General features: G+C 46.8%; 1 protein-coding gene across 1 annotated transcript in view; it reads left to right on the plus strand.

Moving 5' to 3' along the window:
* The window catches only part of Slit3 (slit guidance ligand 3), a 621,317-nt gene that overhangs the window by 564,099 nt on the left and 38,133 nt on the right, over nucleotides 1-19,085 (plus strand). Inside the window, exons 24-28 of the mRNA XM_004637040.1 lie at nucleotides 1,286-1,357; nucleotides 2,871-3,034; nucleotides 8,777-8,901; nucleotides 15,149-15,246; nucleotides 17,084-17,223. Coding sequence (XP_004637097.1) covers nucleotides 1,286-1,357; nucleotides 2,871-3,034; nucleotides 8,777-8,901; nucleotides 15,149-15,246; nucleotides 17,084-17,223 — 599 coding nt within the window. The remainder of the gene's footprint in view (nucleotides 1-1,285; nucleotides 1,358-2,870; nucleotides 3,035-8,776; nucleotides 8,902-15,148; nucleotides 15,247-17,083; nucleotides 17,224-19,085) is intronic.

The following is a 19,085-nucleotide window of genomic DNA, read 5'->3' on the forward strand; positions in this document are numbered from 1 at the left end:
GTTTAGTTGAAAGGAAAACAAAAGAGCTGGTTCATTAGTTACCATCCTGTTTATACTTGCGCTGTCAATGCTAATTGCCTCTTTGTTTTACTAGGGCTCCCTGCCTGCACTAAAGTTATTAGTCCTTGCCCTTAAGGGGGCTTTATCACCAGCACCCTTGATGGTGCTCATCAGTCACTAAAGAATCCTGTGACTCTCACCTTGCATTTCACAGACCAGACCCAAAGTGAGCCATCATTGTGGGGATCTTTTTCATGCAGTTGATGATTAACCCTTTAATGGAGGATGCCGTCCCAAATTGTAGATAAGACTCTCTGTAATCACAGAGCAGTGTTCACTCTGTTTCTATGTAGACCTGTCCTCTAGGCATTTATCAGATGCTCAGTATTTGTGGCTACCTTGCAAGTGAGAATAGCTTTTAGCTGCCTACACCCTAGGGTAGAAAGGCACTGCCTGTCATTGCCTGACCCCTTGGGCTGGCAAGAGGAAGCACTGAGATGCACACTGGTGCCAGAATCGTGCATGTACATGGCCAGGCCCTTTCCCATCCAGAGAAGGGTCTGGCTCCAGGGAGTGTCCCAGTCCTAAGTGCCACCTCCCTCTACCAGCACACCTGGGACTGACAGCATTTTTCAGTCTACCTCAAACTTAAGAGGAGTTTAAAGGGACCCAATTTATTGAACTCCTTTATTTATACCAGATTTTCTTCAAGGTCCTTTCACCGAAGTTAATAATGGCTCATCATTTAGCACTTCGAAAATGCCATGTGGATTGTCCACATGGATAAATACATCCAGCACAGCCTTCTGTTCATTCTAGGAAATCTTACCCTGCTCATTCTAGGAAATGGAGACTCAAAGAAGGTTAAGCACAGCTGGTGAGTGGTAGAGTTAGGGTCAGAATGCAAGCAAGGTGGCCCCCATGCTTATAATCTTAACCATGGGAAAAGAACGTCATATTCCTGCAACTTCAGGGACTCCTACAGGGAGCTCTGCCTCTCCATTTTTCAGATACAGAAATGGAGGCCCAGAAAAATATCCCCCAACTAAAACGGACTGACTTCTGACTCCATCCCAGGTGTGTCAGCTATAAAAGCTCAGCCTCTTCTTGCCTAAATGCTCAGCCTTCGTCCTTGCTCCTGAGGCAGGCTGAGGAGCACCCACACCCCTGCACCCCTGGAGCACTGCCAAGGGCCAGTGGGGCTGGCCAGGCTGGGAGACCGGGAGAGCACGCGGGCCTCCGACTGTGGCTGGGTCCAACTTCTGACCTGTGCTTTCTGCTTTAGAACCCTTCATGGCAACGACATTTCCAGTGTTCCTGAGGGCTCCTTCAATGATCTGACATCTCTCTCCCACCTGTAAGTAGCCATAAGTCTCTGCATTGTGCATTCACTGAAAACAGAACATGATGATCATGCCGGCAGCAGTGTGCTGTGTGTTCTTTCCATGTGTATAGGTGGTCGATCCTGCATATCTGCATAGTCCAATCGGGGAGCCCCAGTGCTACCAAAATCCAGGGATATTCAAATCCCTTGTATCAGAGGGATAGTATTCCCATGTAGTCTATTTACACACTCCTGTATACTCTAAATCATCTCTTGATTGCTTACAGTAACTCATACAGGGTAAATGCTATGTAGTTATTGTGCTGTACCGGGAAAAGAACAATGACAAGAAAACAGGTCTATTTTCATGTCTAGTCCAGATACAATTTTTATGTTATTCCAATCCACATTTAGTTAAACTGCAGATGTAGAACCTGAAGATTCAGAAGACCCACTGTAGTTCATTTTACGACAGTGTATCTGTCCCGCACATATTTGTCTTGTTCTGCTTCAGATACCTTCAAAGGAGATGCAATTCTGTAAACTAGTTAATAGAAGCTACCAAAAAAACACTTATATGTAAATAAGTGATCGGATTTATTTCTTACAGCAGTAAGGCATTTTATCACTTTATACATGATGAAAGTAAAACTTGGAAAGTTAAAGAATTTGCCTGAGAGTTGCACAGTCAGTAAGTAGCAGGGCCTCGGGTCAACCCGAGGTCTCCCACGACCCTACAGCACATATTCTGAACCAGTCTGCATTCTGGAGCAAGTGCACGCTTCTTACTGTGCACAAGGAAACCAAGGCTCATAGATATTAACTGATTAGCTGAACTCATATGGGAACCTAACAAGACTTCAGACTGGAATTCAAGTTCCCTACTCCCAGTATAGCCTTTTCTTCCCTGGATCAGGGATTACCAGTTTCGGTGTTTGGAATTTGATTCCATTTCTCTGTTGGGGAAAAAGGTTTTGAGTTTCTATGCATTCTATTTGTATATTTAATTTATTTTCATATTGTATATATTATTATATTGACATTATATATGCATATATTATAACATAAGTCTTATTTTAAGTTCTAGAATTTTCTTCCCAGGTATTGCTTCTAGAGATAGCTACAAGGAACTGTACCCCCTTGTCTGCATGTTCAAGCTTAGTGATCTCAAGTCGTTTCATAAATTCTGAGTTTCAGAACCTTCCCTGCAGAATATGTCCTCCAGTTGGATACAAGAGCCAGACAATGAGATGGCCGTAGTTCCAGGAAGCTTGGAGAAAGCAGAATTGGGTTAGGCTCGGGATAGCATTGTATAAGGGTAGTAAAAGCAAAGCCTCAGAAGTGAGAGGGACTTAGGTGAGGGTTAGAACATCTCCCTGAGTGGAAGTACACTCTGAAGACCTGGACTTGGCTGCCAGTCTCCGTGTCAGGCATTCTCAATTGAACCAAAGTTGCAAACTTCTGCTTTTCCTCGGGAGCTAAGCAGGTGGATGGAGCACAGGGGCCCGTTGGGAAGGGAGCCCTAACTTCTTGATCTGCCTCTTAGGGCACTGGGAACCAACCCGCTCCACTGTGACTGCAGTCTGCGTTGGCTGTCGGAGTGGGTGAAAGCAGGGTATAAGGAGCCTGGCATTGCCCGCTGCAGCAGCCCCGAACCCATGGCAGACAGACTGCTGCTCACCACTCCCACCCACCGGTTCCAGTGCAAAGGTTGGTGCTGCCCCCCACCCACTTCCCTGCCCCTGTGGTGTCTGCTCTGTCTGCAGCACCCTGTCACAACTGGGCATCTCCACAGAGGTGACTTCTAAAGCCATTTTTCTATCTCTCCCGTGACTCACAGAGAGACTGTAATGCTGAAATCAATACAGAAACATAAAGATTTTTTTTATCCTTCTGTCCCCTATGGCCTTCTGCTGCTGCCTTGTTTGTTCATTTGATTGGTTGGTTGGGTTTTGTGCTGGAGATTGAGCCTAGGGCCTGTAGCATGCTACGCACCACTGAGCTGCACCCCTAGACTCTGCTGTCATTGTCACATAGTCATTCTGCGGTGTCCACAGGGAACTGGAACGAGGATCTCCCACAGAAACACATCAAAATGTGAGGACACTCGAATCTTTTCTATAAAATGGTGTTGTGTTCACATATAACTCTTACTATATATTTTAAATCAGCTCTAGATTATACATAACACTTAATGCAATGTAAGTACTAATTAAAAAGTTGTTACACTGTACTGTTTAAGAATATTGATCCTCAAGAAGAAATCTGCACATGTGTAGTGTAGACAGAATTGTTTTGCCAAGTATTTCCCACCTGTGATTGGTTGACTCTATCCATGTAGGATGCCAAGGTCCAACAATACCTTCCTCACTAACTTCTTCCAATTGAAAGCATCTTTAATCTGCATTTTTACCCATCATTATTAGATTTTCCCATTTTACTGTAGCAAACTTTTTGTGCATGTGCTTCGTACTGGCTGCATCATTACCATGATAACACACTGCAGAGGCTCTTATTACATGGTAGTATCTTACTCACCACAAGTTAAAGGAGGAAAGGTTTATTTCAGCTCCATTTACAGAGGTTTCCGCCCATAGTTGGCTGGCTGCAAGGCGGGGTGAGGTGACAGAAGGGCTCTGCAGGGGTGAAACAGCTTATGGTGTGGCAGGGCAGACAGTAGGCCGCAGGCAGCACGCCAAGCAAGCAGAAGGAGCAGCACCCAAGCTGCCTCGCCCTTTATCCCATTCAGGCTGCAGCCTTTCTGGTGGTGCTGCCCCTACTCAGGGTGGGACGCCCTTAATCCTAGTGCAACTCCCTTAGTCCAGCATAATATCCACAATCCCAATATCACCTACCTCCCAAAAGTCCCATGGATGACCGCACAGGGCTTTGGGGGTACACCCAGATGCGAGCCGTAACAGGTAAGAACTATATTAAGCAGAGTTTTGTGAATTAGTACATGTTAGTACTATTGTGTTAATAATATAGGACAGTGATGTTTTGGTGAAATAGTACCTACATATAGTATATCTTGAGCATTTTCAATCCCTTTTTCTTTTCTCTCTTAGAGCTCTTATCCCCTTGATTCCCAAGAGCCTACCTTCTAGTTTCCATTATTCTGTTTTATTCATTTATTTATATTTTAGATTTCTCATGTGATAGAGAAAATACGCAGTATTTAACTCTGGGTCTGGCCTATTTTGTTTAATGTGATGGTCTTGAGTTCCATCTACTTTCCTGCAAATGACATGGCTTTATTCTTGATGGCTGAGTGATGTTCGATTGCGTATATATAAGCCACACTTTATCCATTCATCTGTTGATCAGCATCTAGTCCCTTTTCACAGCCTCAAGATTGTGAATTGTGGTGCTATAAATATCAGTGTTAAGGGCTGGTGGTGTGGCTCAGCGGACTAAGCGCTTGCTTAGGTAAGCTCAGGGGCCAGGGTTCGGTGCCTGGCTCCACATGCCGCACTGGCCCTGCCCTCAGACACACTGAGCCAGCGATGGAGTCCAGGCTTGGTGGTGCACGCCTGTAATCCCAGCACTAGGGAGGAAAAAATCAGGAGGATCATGAGTCTGGGCTGTGTAGTGAGACCCAGCCGCAAAACAAACAAAAAACCTAAATATTGGTGCTAGCAAGGGAGATCGCTCAGCCGCAGAAGTGCCTGCCTGGCAAGTACAAGGTCTTGTGTTTGATCCCTGGTACAAAAAAAAAAAAAAAAAAAAAAAAAAAAAAAGGGTGTATGAGTGTGTCACAATAATATGTCACCTCCAAGTTTTCAGGAATATTCCCAGGAGCGGTAATGCTGGATCAAATGGTCCTTCTGTTTTTAGGCTTCAGAGGAATCTCCATGCTGACGTCCATGGCAGCTGTATTAGTTACACATTCTCACCAGCATTGCAGGAGCCCACCTCTCACCCCAGCAGCCCCACCTGCAACGTCCCTCCTTCCCCCTTGCCAACACTCACTGTTCTCTGTATTTCTGGTGAGAGCTATCCTGGCAGGGGTGAATTGGGATCTCGGTGTACCTTTTGATTTGCACTGTCTAAGGGCCAACAACGTTAAACATGTTTTCATATACAGAATTGACGGCACATTCATAATTCTTCTTTTAAAGAAAGTATCGCCTTGGTCAATTTGCCAACTTTTTGAGATTAATTTTTTACTTTCTTAATGTAAAATTTAATCCTCTATCAGAAGAGTAGCTAGCAGAGAATTTTTCCTGTGTTGTTGGTTGGCTCTTTACTCTGTTATTTCTTTGCTGTGCTGAAGCTTTTTTATTTGATGCAACCCAGTTCTTGATTTTTAGGTCCTGAGCCATTGAAGTCCTATTCATGACACCTCTGCCTATGCCTACAGCCATGTTTCCCCCATGTTATCTTCCAGCAGTTTCAAAGTTGCTGGTTTCATATCTTAAGTACCTTTCTTGCTTCCTTTTTTTGTACTAGGAATCAAACTCAGGACTTTGTGCTTGCCAGGCAGACATTTGTGCCACTGAGCTATATCCCTGGCCTCTCATCTGTTGTGATTTGATTTTAGTATAGGGTTAGTGATTTGCTTGGTACTAATAGGTAAGATCTACTAGGTAAGACCTAAGGATCTACTCTCAGTCTTCTGCACAAGGCTGTCCAGTTTTTCCAGTACCATTTATTGAAGAGGCTGTCTTTACTCCAGTATATGTTTTGTCAAAAATCAAATAGCTGTAGTTGCATGGGCTTATTTCTATGTCTTCTATTGTATTCCATCAGTGTCCATGTCTATTTTTCTACTAAAACTATGTTGCTTTTGTTACCATGGCTTTGTGGTATAGCTTAAAATCTGGTATTTTAATACCTCCAGTATTGGCTTTTTTTTCTCAAGATTGCTTTGGTAGGGCTAGCCAGATAGCTCAGTGGATTAAAGCACCTGCTTAGGCAAACACAGGGATTGGGGTTCGATCCCCAGCATGCCATACTGGCCCCGCCCCTGGGGCATGCTGAGATAGCAATTGAGACTGGGTGTGGTGGTGCACGTCTCTAATCCCAGCGCTTGGGAGGCTGAAAACAGGAGGATCACTATGAGTCTGATATGTGTAGTGAGACCCAGAAGACCCTGTACTAAATACATTTTAAAAAAAAAAAAAAAGATTGCTTTGGTTATTCTAGGGATTTTCTGATTCTATGTGCATTTTAGGATTTTTTTTTTTCTAGCTCAGTGGAGAATACTGCTGCTATTTTAATAGAAATTGCCTTGGATTTTGTAATATAGCTATTTTAACAATATTGGTTCTGCCAATCCATAACCAAGGGAAAGACTTCCATTTTCTAATGTCTGCTTCAATTTCTTCAGTGTTCTATTTTCATTATAGAGGTGTTAAGCAGTTTTTAATGTACTGTTTTATGTAATTCTCACTTTTCATGTGTCAAGTTATTTGATTCTTTAATACCCGTAACGCTTAGATACCTTTCTTTTTTCTGGTACAGAAGTCAAACTCAGGACCTTGTGCTTGTCAGGCAGACGCTGTGCCCTGAGCTATATCCCCAGCCCTTAGATACTAATACTACCTTTATTTTTAAAAATGAGAAAATTGAGGCTTAAGGATATTAAATGACTTCTTGAGATCACCTAGTTGGAAGGATTCCAGGACTTGCTGATGCCAGCATTCTTGGTCTTGACTCCCAAGTGGTAATGATCCTTTACAACCTATTCTAACTGGTTTCTGCCTTTAGATCTTTAGACTATTTCCACTTTTTTCTTCCCATGGATTCATAAAGCTCTTTCTGAATTTGAAATGATGTTCATAGAGAAAATTTCAAGAATAAAAAGTACTGAGTCAAAATATATGATATTTACATATAATGTCCAGTTGATTTCCAAAAAGCACCAAAACAAATTTATGGTCCCTAAAGCACCTTTGAATGTTCATTGTGTTAGATGCTGTCATTGTTTTATCTTATTTCACAGGCATAGCTCATCCAGGGGGTTATAACAATTGTATTTCCTTTTGTCTATCTTTGATTATTGGGGAATCCTGAATTATATGTAAGAAGTTATTTCTACTTGCATTACACATTTCTCTGTTAATATCCTTTGTTCCTCTATTAGAATCGTAATTTTTATATAAAATATACAGTACTTGCTCCCTAAAACTTCTCTTCTGTTGAAAGCTCAAAAACTTTCCATTGATTTAAAGCTAATTTTAATTTTCTACTGCCTGCTTCTGAGACCCCAGACCTGATAGCAAAAAGACCCAAGTAGCCTTACAGTAATTGTTCTCCATCTGAGCTGCCTATGCTAGAATCTTCTGAGGAGCTTTAAAAATTACTAGTGCCTGGGTCCTGCTCTCCAGGTCTTGATTAAGTCTGAGCTGTGATTGCAGATGGCAATTTTTTTTAAGTCACCATGGCTGGTTCTGGTGTGAGGTGACACCTTGGTCCAGCTTGTTGTGTACTTCCTGGTTTTAGCACTGAAATCTCTGTGTGCCGGGAGCCTGTCCCAGGTGAGCCAGGACAGGAGGCCATCCTACTATCCTCACATGAAGACAGGCTGAACTTGCTAGGAGAAGCTTTCAATCAGACCTTCTCCTCAACCTCCAAAAATGGTCGCTCGCCAGAACTAGTCCAAAGCTACCGTCAGGTGAAGGCATTAGCTCCAAGATCATTTAACACATTCTTGATGAGGCTGTAATTCATACATGTCACTGCCAGGTGGCTATGAGCCACCAGTGGTACATAGCTGACTGTCCCATGGAGCAGCATGGGACCGTCACATCAGGTTCAAGCTGGTGGGAAATTAAGTTCTGACAGTAAGTGGGACCTATAGATCCAGGGCTTGTGGTCAAAGATGGCTGTGACATCAGGACACAACCTCTTTACAAAGCTCTATGTGGGGACAATGAACTCCTTCTAGCCTTTGCGGTTGAAAAAGGCAAGAGATGGTTGAAACTATTATAGACAATAAATGTCCCTGAGAAAATCATCGACACAGCTTCTGTAACTTTGGGACCATCCATTCCCTGCCTCTAGGGCTTACACACAGACTTCTGTGTATCCCTTAGGCCCAGGCATCCCTCCTTAGCCTGGTACAGACTGTTCCATGCAAAGGGGTGTTTGGGAGCTGAAAAGTAAGAGATCCAAGTAGCGCCGGGGCCCGAAGCTTCCTGGAATATAAAAAGATACACAGGAGGTTCTTAATTATGGCACATTGTTTGCAGATTAGCACCCAAATCGGATCAGACTAATTACAGTAATTGATTTGACTGCAGAAGTGCTTCTGTATGATGCCCCACTGTGATTTCTACTCACTGGACAATGGTTGAATTAACGGGACTCTAGCCAGATTGGATGCGCTGGCAGAAGAGAGCCAGCTGCCCTCTGGGCTCGAGGACAGATAGGGGCTGGAGCGGAGGGGAAGGGCAGTGGGATAGCCTGCTCCGAAACCTGCCACCAACACTCTGGCTTTGCTGCCAGGCCCTGTGGACATCAGCATTGTGGCCAAATGCAATGCTTGCCTCTCCAGTCCGTGCAAGAACAATGCAACGTGCACCCCAGACCCCGTGGAGCAGTACCGCTGCACCTGCCCCTACAGCTACAAGGTAAGGTGGAATCCCTGCCCCTGTTCAGGCCCCAGGCTCCCCCTGAGTCCCGGCCCCCAGGAAGGGCACTGCCCTGGTGCCCACCCAGCTGACTACAGCCAAGGCAGCCTGAATAGCTGCCACTGCTGGCAGTGCTGGCCCCAGCATGACAAAGATACAGGGATGGGGAACTCAAAAGCTCGGGCATTACCAGGTCCCCCACATGTTGGCTGACTCAGGTCATCCAGCAGAAGAACTGAGAGCCCTGTTCATCCTTCTGTCCTTCCCAGACATCCCACGACATTCCCTCCCTCCTAACACTATCCAGAACACGTGACCCTGCCTCCCTGTGAACATCTGTAGGGTATGAGTGTGTACTTGGCCTTTTGCTCACCTTTTCTTTTTAAAGTCCCAGGGAGCCTAGGAAGATGGTCTCATTACCTGTGAGGACACTGGGCTTCAGATTGTCAACAGCGTTTGACTCAGTGTGAGCAATAGGTTTGGGATTAGGACCAGGGCTGTATGACTCACAAGCTAAAGTCTTCTGCCCTGGAGGGTTTCCTACATAGCTGAGCCCCTCACTGGGCCTCACAGGGCTCAGCTGGGCTATAGTATGGTCCCCTTTTGCAGGGCTCTCCCAGGTTCTGGCCATCCAAGACACCCATTCCAATGTACTGAGCAAGTCAAGAGTTGTAAAATAGCTGGGCAGCTCTTTCAGTGCACTCACCTGGCACAGGCTGAGGGGCAAGGGCTGGCGTTGCCACATCTCCATCCCCAGAGGGAATGTGCATGTGTAGTGACAAGCTGGAGAGGCAGACTCTATCTTGGGAACGGGAGTACCTGGTGGCTTTCTCGCACGGCCCATGCTTCCAGTGGATGGTGTCAGACTGCCACCTATTGGCCTGGGCCAACAGATCCCTAGGGTTGTCTTTGAAGCCAGCCAGCTACCACCAAAACCTGGAACTCACTAGCAGCCCAACTCTCTCTGCATCCTGCACACCCACACATTTTATTGGTTGGGAAGAAGACAAATTGAGAGCAGACCTGCTCAGGAGGCTTGCTCCCCCGAAACTACCTTGCATAGGTTCAGTGGAGAAAACTCAGATTGGACACACAGAGAAGCACATATGGATTCTAGCCTTGTCGTTTACTAGCTGTGTGGCAGTGGTCAGGAGCGCCACGTGAGCCTTCCTACCTGCACACGAGGACCTGTCTTGCAGGTTTGCTGTGAGAATCATGCATACAATAATGAAAGCGATACACCTAGGACAGGACCTGGAGGTCGGTAAGCACTCGGCCCGCTAGCATACTGCTTCCTCTACCTTCACCCTTGCTGCCAGGGTGTAAGATGAGCCATTGGTAACAGGTGGCATGTTACTGCCTTCACCATGGAGTAACAGTCTGCGACACTGCCAACTGTCATTGAGCTTCAGTCATCACCTTAGAACTATGACATGGGCATAGCTCCCCATTCTGGTGCATGCAGCTAGTTCTTTTCTTTCCCCCTCTCCCTTTCCTTCTTCCTTTCTTCCTTCCTTCCTATTTTCCTTTTCTTTTTTCACGACATCAGGGATTGAATCCAGAGCCTCATGCATGCTTAGCAAGTACCCTACCATTGAACTAAATGCCTCAACGCAAGTAGAATTCTCTTTTTAATTAACTAAGAAGCAGTACTCAGCTAGACTTACACATTTACTATTCATTCTATAGTTTTTATAATCACCTTCAGAGGTGGATGGCGTCCTCTCCAATTTACAGATAAGTTAGACCATTCACATTCTCAGCTTGTTTCCTTCTCTTTAAAATTATCTGAGCATGAGTTGAGGCTTCTGCCAACTACACTTGGCCACACCATGAAACATAGCCTGACTGTTATTTTCAGAGCAGCAAGTGCTGCTCTGTAAAGCTGCTACAGGGAGATGCCACTTGGCTCAACTTTGGTCATAAGATTATGAGAATCTTTCTGACCTCAGAAGAATCTGAGTGAGATTTTGACCTTAAAACAACCTCTGGCTGGAGCAGGTCTTGGGTATATGATGGTGAGCTTCCTAGCATTCCAGGAGTATGCAGTTTGCTCTGCCTGCCGCTATACAAAATGAGGTACACGTGTTTGTTGTCTTGCATGCTCTTCATCAAAGTCCTAGGACAGTGACAACGAACCTTTTAGCGCTTTCATGGTACAAAGAGCCTGCTGCGACACTTGTGCCCTAGGTTCACAACCACTGCTATAGGACATAGCTCCTAAAATGACCCTTTCTAATTGAAAAAACTGAGCATAGTAGAGAAGGGAGTTAGGGTTCAAAGCTCAGAGCCAAATGATTCCAGAACCCAGGATCTGGTCACTTCTTTCACTGCCCATTGGCAACTGCAGTGATTTCAGGGCCTGAGGGGTGGCCGCTGGCATTTAGAACCTTTCTGAATCTCCAGTGTAGAGAATCACAGGATAGTGTGAGAAGGAACACCAGACAGGCTCCTCCAGCACCTGGTTCCACTTGGCCATGTGACCTTGGGTGGCTGCTGCTCTCCTCCTGTTTTCTCAACTGTAAAATGGAGCAAGGTGAACCAAAAAGATCACTCATCAGCAGACTTCACCCCATGCTGAGTTCACTGCCTCCCTTCTCCCTGGGCTCACAGATGTACCCAAGCACAGCCACAAAGACAAGGTGCTGAGCTGACACCTGTCCCAGTGACCTATGAAACCAAGCTGAGGCATTTGCCTAGCTCTTTCCAGATACCTCGTTCATTGGATTAACTGCAAGAGTTTGGGAAGCCACAGTATTGTGAAACAGCACAGCGATTTAAGTCCATTACTTCTTACGGTACTCTTATTTGTCCTGTGAAATAAGCTTGACTGGTAGGTGAAGAAACAACTTGTAAAGTTCAGAGAACTTGGGCAGAATCCCATACCTAGGGAGCACATGCACTAAAACCAGATCCAGTTATCTCTTACCAGAAAATGTGCCTTGAATCATTTCATTAGTCACCAATTCTATCTCAGCCTTTTTCCCATGTGTAAATGGGAACAGCCATACTCATCTGCAAAGCTGCAGTAAGGACGTAAGGACCACATGTGGACTCAGCCTGCCTCCCCCAGGGCTAGACTTCAGTGGACATTTTACAGAGGATGACTATCTTCCAGCTACTCTAAGATCTGGGGAAATAAATTCGGTTGGCTGGTTGTTTTTCAGCCATTGATCTTCACGCACATATGTGGAGTGTCTCAGAGCAATGCTTCTCAGAACTACAGTGTGCACAAGATCTCACTGAAATGCAGGTTCAATTCATAAAACCTGAGGTCAGGCCTGAGACTATGCATTTTTGACGCACCTCACGGGATGCCAATGCTGTTAGTCCATGGACCATACTTTAAGTAGCAAGGTCTTAGATCAGCCCTACCAGCCCCATCTCAGAAAGTGAAGAGCCCTCTTGCCAATCCCTTCTAAAGGAAGCCAGAAGCCCCTGCCATCCACCATGTCCATGTCTTCTCTCCCACCTCACACACACACACACACACACACACAGAGCAGGGCAGGGAATAGAAATTGGAGGACCAAAGAGCATCATAAGCTTAATGTATTTAAGCAAAACACAGCTGAAAAGAATTGGCCTAATTAGGGAGGCATTGGCTACAGTGATTATTTCTCAGGACTCATAAGTGTCAGAAATTCCCTCCTCCAGCCCCAATTACCAAACCATCATGTACTATGTCCCCTAGATATCTTGTGTTCTTGCGTAAAGGGCTAGCAGAGACACAACCACCTCTGCTTCCACCCTCCTGAGGATTCAACCCAGCCATTGGTTATTCACAAGTTATCAAGCATAGAAAGGCTGGCCCAGACAGGGACTAGGGACATCTGGCACTACAGTTTTTAGCACCAAACAAGGACTTGAAAAAAGCTAGGTGTGGTGGTGCATTCCTGTAATCCCATCACCCTGGAGGCTGAGGCAGGAGGATCGCCATGAGTTTGAGGCCAGCCTGCACTATCAAGGTAGACTATGTGTCAAACAAATAAGCTAACAAAGACCTGAAAAAATATTTTAATAACCCGCATTCAACTGTGCACCAGACCCCAGTCATTGTCACCCTTGTCATCGTTTACAGAGTTGCCATCACATACGAGGCATCTTAGAGATATGTGATTTTTTTCACCATTAGTTAATGCCCGATGGGGTACATCGGCATTGAATACTCCTTATCTGAAATGCATGGAACCAGAAGTGTTTCAAATTTCAGATTTTGGAATATTTTCATATGTGTAACAAGATACCGTGGGTATAGAACCCAATTCTAAGCAACAAATTCATCTGTATTTCATGTAGACCTTTCACACGTACCCTGTAATTACATACAACATTTTTGCCATATCTGCATTTGGACTGCAAGCCATCATGTGAGGGTATATGTGAAGTCAGTGCTTAAAATAGTTCGGAGTTTGGATCATTTCAGATTTTGGATTTTTACATTAGAGATATTCAACCTATATTATTCCCATTTCACAGGGGATGAAAACAAGGCTTGGAGAGAACTAGTTGTTTCTTCAAGCTACACAGCCACCAAGCTAGGCTTTGCACTCTGAATAGTTTTAAGAAGATCAGAGTAAGTGGTCCAGCACAGAGGCTGGCCCTGGCTTTGGACTCAGATGCCTTGTTAGGCTGCTTCCTGCCTGCCACACGCACTGCCCCTGCAGTCTCAGGGCAGTTACCTCACTTTTCAAGTCAGCCTTTGCTATCTGTGAAAATGAGTGTAATAACAATTGCCGTGATCTCATGGGGTTTCTTGTGAACATTATATGCAATCATGAATATAAAACACTTAGCATGAGGCCAGGAATGGAAAATGTGCTCAATAATATATGTGAAAATTAGTACTACAGTTTCACATACTGACTTTTGGAACCAGGATGTGTTGCTCTGGCTTAGGATATGCCCAGCTACCACCCCTAACCACACTGTCCCTCTCCCTGCTGAGAAACTTCTGACTGATCCTTAAACGCTGATGGGACAGAAACTTGCATCAGGAAGGAGACAGCAAAGCCTATGGCTTCTGCCTGCTGAGGCAGGGACCCGAGACTGCAGGGTTTCAAAAGCTAGGAGGATGCCTTCGAGAGTGTCCACAGCGGAGGCTGTCCTGGGCCAAGCCTGCAGGCTTAGTTGGCAGTCACCGCACAGCCAGGAAGCCCCAGTCCCATGCCATCACAGGTGCTGGCAGCAGCAGAAGAGGGAAGTAGACTTTCTCAGGCAGATGGCAAGCAGGTGGTGGTGGCAGCGGGAGGGCTCCCATGATGACCCCCACCTGGCATATGCCCGAGCCCTAAGCCAATGGCCCAGAAACACACAGTAGATACCTCCCCAGGGCCGCGCCACCAAGTCCTGCAAAAGGCTACTCGCCAGTACTTGGGTGCAGCCTTTGTCTGTCAGTCCCAAAGCAAAAGCAGGTGCCAAAGGGTTGAGAAGAGTTGGGCTGCTCCCTGGGACCCTGAGTCTAATGCCCACCCCCTTGGTGCCTTTGTCCTTGCTGTTCTTTCTGCCTGACATGATCCTCCCCACCTGCCACAGTTGGCTTCTTGTCAGCTCCAGCATTCCCTTCTGAGGAGCCTGGTCCAAAGAAACCCAGCTCAGCCTGGCCTAACCTTGGACTCCCCTGCAGAATTCCGGAATAAATGCCAACACCTGGCCCTCACTCCAGACCAATGGAGGATGCATCTCGGGGGTTGTCGTCACCTAGGAGCTCTATTGGTTCAGTCCACCTTCAGCCTCGTCTACCCTGCTCAGGTTGTAGACTGTAGGGAAACCTCAGTGAGGCTGACAGTAATGCCATCTACTAGCACTTATAGGATGCCTGCTGTGTGCTAAATGGGTCATACAACTGCAGTGTTCCTTATGTGGAAGCTCTAGTCCCATTCCCAGAACGGCCTTCTGAGACATAGAGGCTTCTTTGCAAGGTCAAGGTCATCCAGGCAGGAAGAGGCAGTACTGGAATGTGAAGCCAGGGTCACCTGCATGCAAACCTGGGGTTCTCGCCCAGCAGCATCATATGGAAAAGTGCACCAGTTCAAGGAAGTGGGAAAGCTGTAGCCTGTACTCCGGTGCTCTCGGCATTCTTCCCTTTCTCATTGTGGCAGGACGGCTCCCTCTAGCTGGCCCCTAGTCACAGACCCTTGTCCCAGAGGCTTTGTGACACCATCTCAGCTTCATCCCGGAAGATGCTGGGTCTTAGCAGCAGTCAAAGTCCTCCTCACCGTGTGCTTCTGTTCCTTCTGCTCCTCAGGGCAAGGACTGCACCGTGCCCATCAACACCTGCATCCAGAACCCCTGTCAGCACGGAGGCACCTGCCACCTGAGTGAGAGCTACAAGGATGGTTTCAGGTAAGTAACAGCTCCCAGGGACTCCTCTCACAGGCACCCTCCTGTGAGTGATGTCAAGGGTTTTTGTAGCTTGGAAAGAAAGTGTTATTATTCTTGCCATACAGATAAGCAAACTGAGGCAGCCAAAAGCTAAACCCTTGGCCTGGAGTTACAGGGTCAATACTAGCCTCTCCTCTGTGAGCCAGGAAGTCTCCAAGGAAGGCTACAGCTGCTGGCTGAAAAACCTGCCAGCCTGGCAATCCCGCCACTCTTTTCTAGGTTATAAATAATAATTAATAATAATAATAATAATGGGTCCTATCAAAGACAGTGCTCTCATGTGTCAGGCACTAACTAGTCATGCATCTTATTTAAGCCTCGTGACCCTAGCCAAGCATAGGAAGGTCCTGTCCTCACTGAGTACATGGGCATGGAGCCTGATTTGCTCTGGGTGACATATTCTAATACTGGTTCCTGGGTCTTCTAACCCTAACTCCAGTCCTCTCTCCACTGGTATTAAGGTCTCCAGAAGGAAAAGGGATAGAAACCATTTAAGTTAAGCTGTCCTAGGGGTGGCCTTAGGCCTTTTGCCAGGCCTCACTCCCCCTTCCTGCTTCCTGCCTCCCCCAGCAGCTTGTAGATGCCCAGGCTCCCCAGGCTATTAGCCTGGCAACTGCAAACCATCGAGAAGCGGCTCTTTTGGCACAGCGTGCAGGGCAGCAGCTCCTCTGCAGTAAAGGCGAGGCCCTTGTGCCAAGCTCTGGGCGGATATCCTGGAGCTCAGGTTGTGAACAATTCATTATCAGAAGCATTGTGGCCAGAGGCTGCTGTGTGGGCTGTGGAAGAAATCAAGTTCTGGGCTCCCAGTTCCCCCTGCTGAGCCCAGCCAGCCCGTGTCCTCCAGCCAAGCCAGCCCCATCAAACCCTGACTCTTGAAAACTGAAACTCAAGGTGAACTTCCTGTTCCTGCCTGGAGTCAGCCAAACCACCCACTTCCTCCTGCTCACTGAAAGCAAGAGATGGGAGAAAGGATGAGGGACCCTTACCTCCGGGGCTGAAAGCCTGACTGTACCACACCACAAGGAGGAGCTTCCTCTGCAGGCTATCCTGCACCACCAAATATCTTGTTTCCATCCTAGGTCTTTGAGGGGTTTCAGATGAATAGGAAATATCTCCAAAGCTTAATTGGAAAGGCAAAAGGCCCAGATCTACAGGATTCAGGAGATGGGTTAGAAGGTGAGGGCAATAAGGCAAAGGCTGGGGACACTACGTTTTGTGCATGCTGCTGAGGAGGAGAAGGAAGGGTCTGTTGCAATATGTCAGCTCCAGGCAGGCTGGTGCTGGCCAAAAGAGCTTTGTGTGCTCTTCCCTCCTAAGTCATTTCCTAGGCCTGCCATGACAAAGCATAACAGGGCAGCAATGTATTTCCTCATGGTTCTGAAGATAGCAGTCCAAAGCCTGGAGTTTACTGCTGGCTTCCTTTGTCTACAAAGGAGATTAGTCCACCACAGAGGAACCACAGGAAGGGACATTTAGAAGACAGCTGTGGGAATTTAAGCCAAATCCAGGAAACCACTTTCAGCTGGGGAATGGTGAGGCACTGCTAGTAGGAATTGCCTCCGGGGCCAAGGCAGCCAGCAAGAAGGACTGGAGACAAAACAGGCTAGAGACAAAATGACCAGGAGACTAGATTAAATGACCCTTAAGGGCCCGGGACCCCAAGGCATTGGGTGTGTGGAACCATGCCTTGGGCCTCCACGCAAAGCAGAGACCTAACTAATGTATTTCACACCCTCTCCCTTCCTCTCTACCACCCCTTCCCTGGCCTCTGGCTCCCCTGTAACCTTCACACCTGAAGCTGCTCCTGCCCCCTGGGCTTTGAGGGGCAGCGGTGTGAAATCAACCCAGATGACTGCGAGGACAATGACTGCGAAAACAATGCCACCTGTGTGGACGGGATCAACAACTATGTGTGTGTGTGCCCACCGAACTACACAGGTGAGGGGCTGGCAGAGCACCAGCCTATGCTTGAGGGGTGAGGGGAAGAAGTCACTAGAAGAGTCCCATCTTCTTTATGGTGTTCCTGCAGGAGGTGGGACTGCACCCTCTTTCTCCTGGTGGACAAAGCTAAGATCCCAAGACTGTGACAGGCTATAAGAGGTGCCCCAAAATCCTAGATTGACTCATCCATCTCCTGTACCCCCACTCCCATGCCCAGCTGGTCCCCAGCTCCTTCCCACCCTGAAACAGGCTTCCTGGGCCCTTCCGGCTGTTTGTTCACTCAGTATCTTTAAGGTTGGTGGGGGGCACATGTACTGTTTGAGGTCTAGGCAACCATCTCTGGAAATCTGCATTTTCCAGACATTCTGCTAGGAACTGGGAACATAAAAGCGAGCAAGACAAAGTTCCTTCTCATAGAAAGCTCATAGTCAAGTAGAGAAAAACACATGGATTCCATAGAATGAGAACACACCCTGTTGAACCCCAGGGAGCATGGGGGCACAAAGCAGAACGGGTCCCAGCTGAAGGCTGTGGATGTCTCCTCACAGGGGTGTTCTGCTCAGGAATATCGTTCTACCCACCCACCCTGAAACAAAACGCCTTTATTTCCTAGTGTCGCCTCCCCCAATGAGAAGAGTGAAATACAGAATGTGATTGTGAAGCAAAATTCCACAGTTGATGCAAACACAGCTCACTTTGTTATGCGACCAACCTAAAGTAGAATGCACCAGCCTAGAATTCCAAGGTTCTATGAATTCTTTGAGGAGGAATCTACATGGATTTTTTTTTAAAGCCTTAAAATTGCTGTATATAATAATAGCCCTCTTCTTGGAGCTTGTGATGTAAATTAGCATGTTAGAGGTTCCAAAAATTCCTACTTTAGAGGAGCCCTTTAAGATTGTTTAACCCAGCAGTTCCCACACTTGGGTGATCTCAGAAGTTCCCTCTAACCCCACCATGCCACACCGTTACCACCCAGAGGTACTGTCTTATAAAAACCATATTTTGAAATGCTGGCCTAAGGCAAGGCCTAAGTGAGAATGATACAGCTCGGGGGGCTGCCAAGTCCTTGCCCACTGGAACTTGGTTTTATGTCAAGAATGTAATGATGAGTGGGATGATTTGGGTGTTGGATATGAACTGAAGCAATCCTCAGAACTGCAGCGAAGGAAGCTGAGAAGGAAGCCAAGTGGCTGCCTTTGCCCCTCAGATCCTTTGCCTTGAAGCCTCTACCCAATAGCCATGTACCCCCAAGCACACCAGTGGAACTGATGGTGCATTTCAAGGCCAACTGGGAAAACTCACCCACCTATTAGTCCTGAGCTTCCTGGCTTGACAAGGCTTTGTGCTGGGAGAATGTACAGGCAAATCTCCCTTCTGCCCAAATCCTCCATCTTCTGAGGGAAGGGTTCCATTAGCAACAGGGAGCACTTGCTGTGTACCTGCTATGTAGGTAGCTCTTAGAGACACCAAGAAATCTAAAGCAATATTCTCAGCCCACAAGGTACATCTGATCCACCTAAGATAAGAGGAAACACTGGATAAGTTGAAGTCGTCATTCTAAGAACAGAGGTGCTCACAATGGGCTCTGTGTGCACCAGAGAAGGGGCCTGGCCTGAGCTCACAGCAGCAGCTAGGCAGCGGAAGGGAAGCTGAGGAGACCTGGCCCCTGTCTCAGTGGGATGCACCTGTTATCTGCAGGTGACCGAGCTGTCTTGGGATTGCAGTCTACTGTACTTTGTGCCCAAGAGCGGCACTGTGGTCTCTCTACCCCCCAAAATGTTCTAAACTGATACTCATCTGCTCATTTGGGTCCAACTGATGAGGACAAAAGGGAGGCCCAACCCAGTGGCCCTTGT

The sequence above is a fragment of the Octodon degus genome, unplaced genomic scaffold, assembly GCF_000260255.1.
Source record: "Octodon degus isolate 3935 unplaced genomic scaffold, OctDeg1.0 scaffold00085, whole genome shotgun sequence".
NCBI lineage: Eukaryota > Metazoa > Chordata > Mammalia > Rodentia > Octodontidae > Octodon > Octodon degus.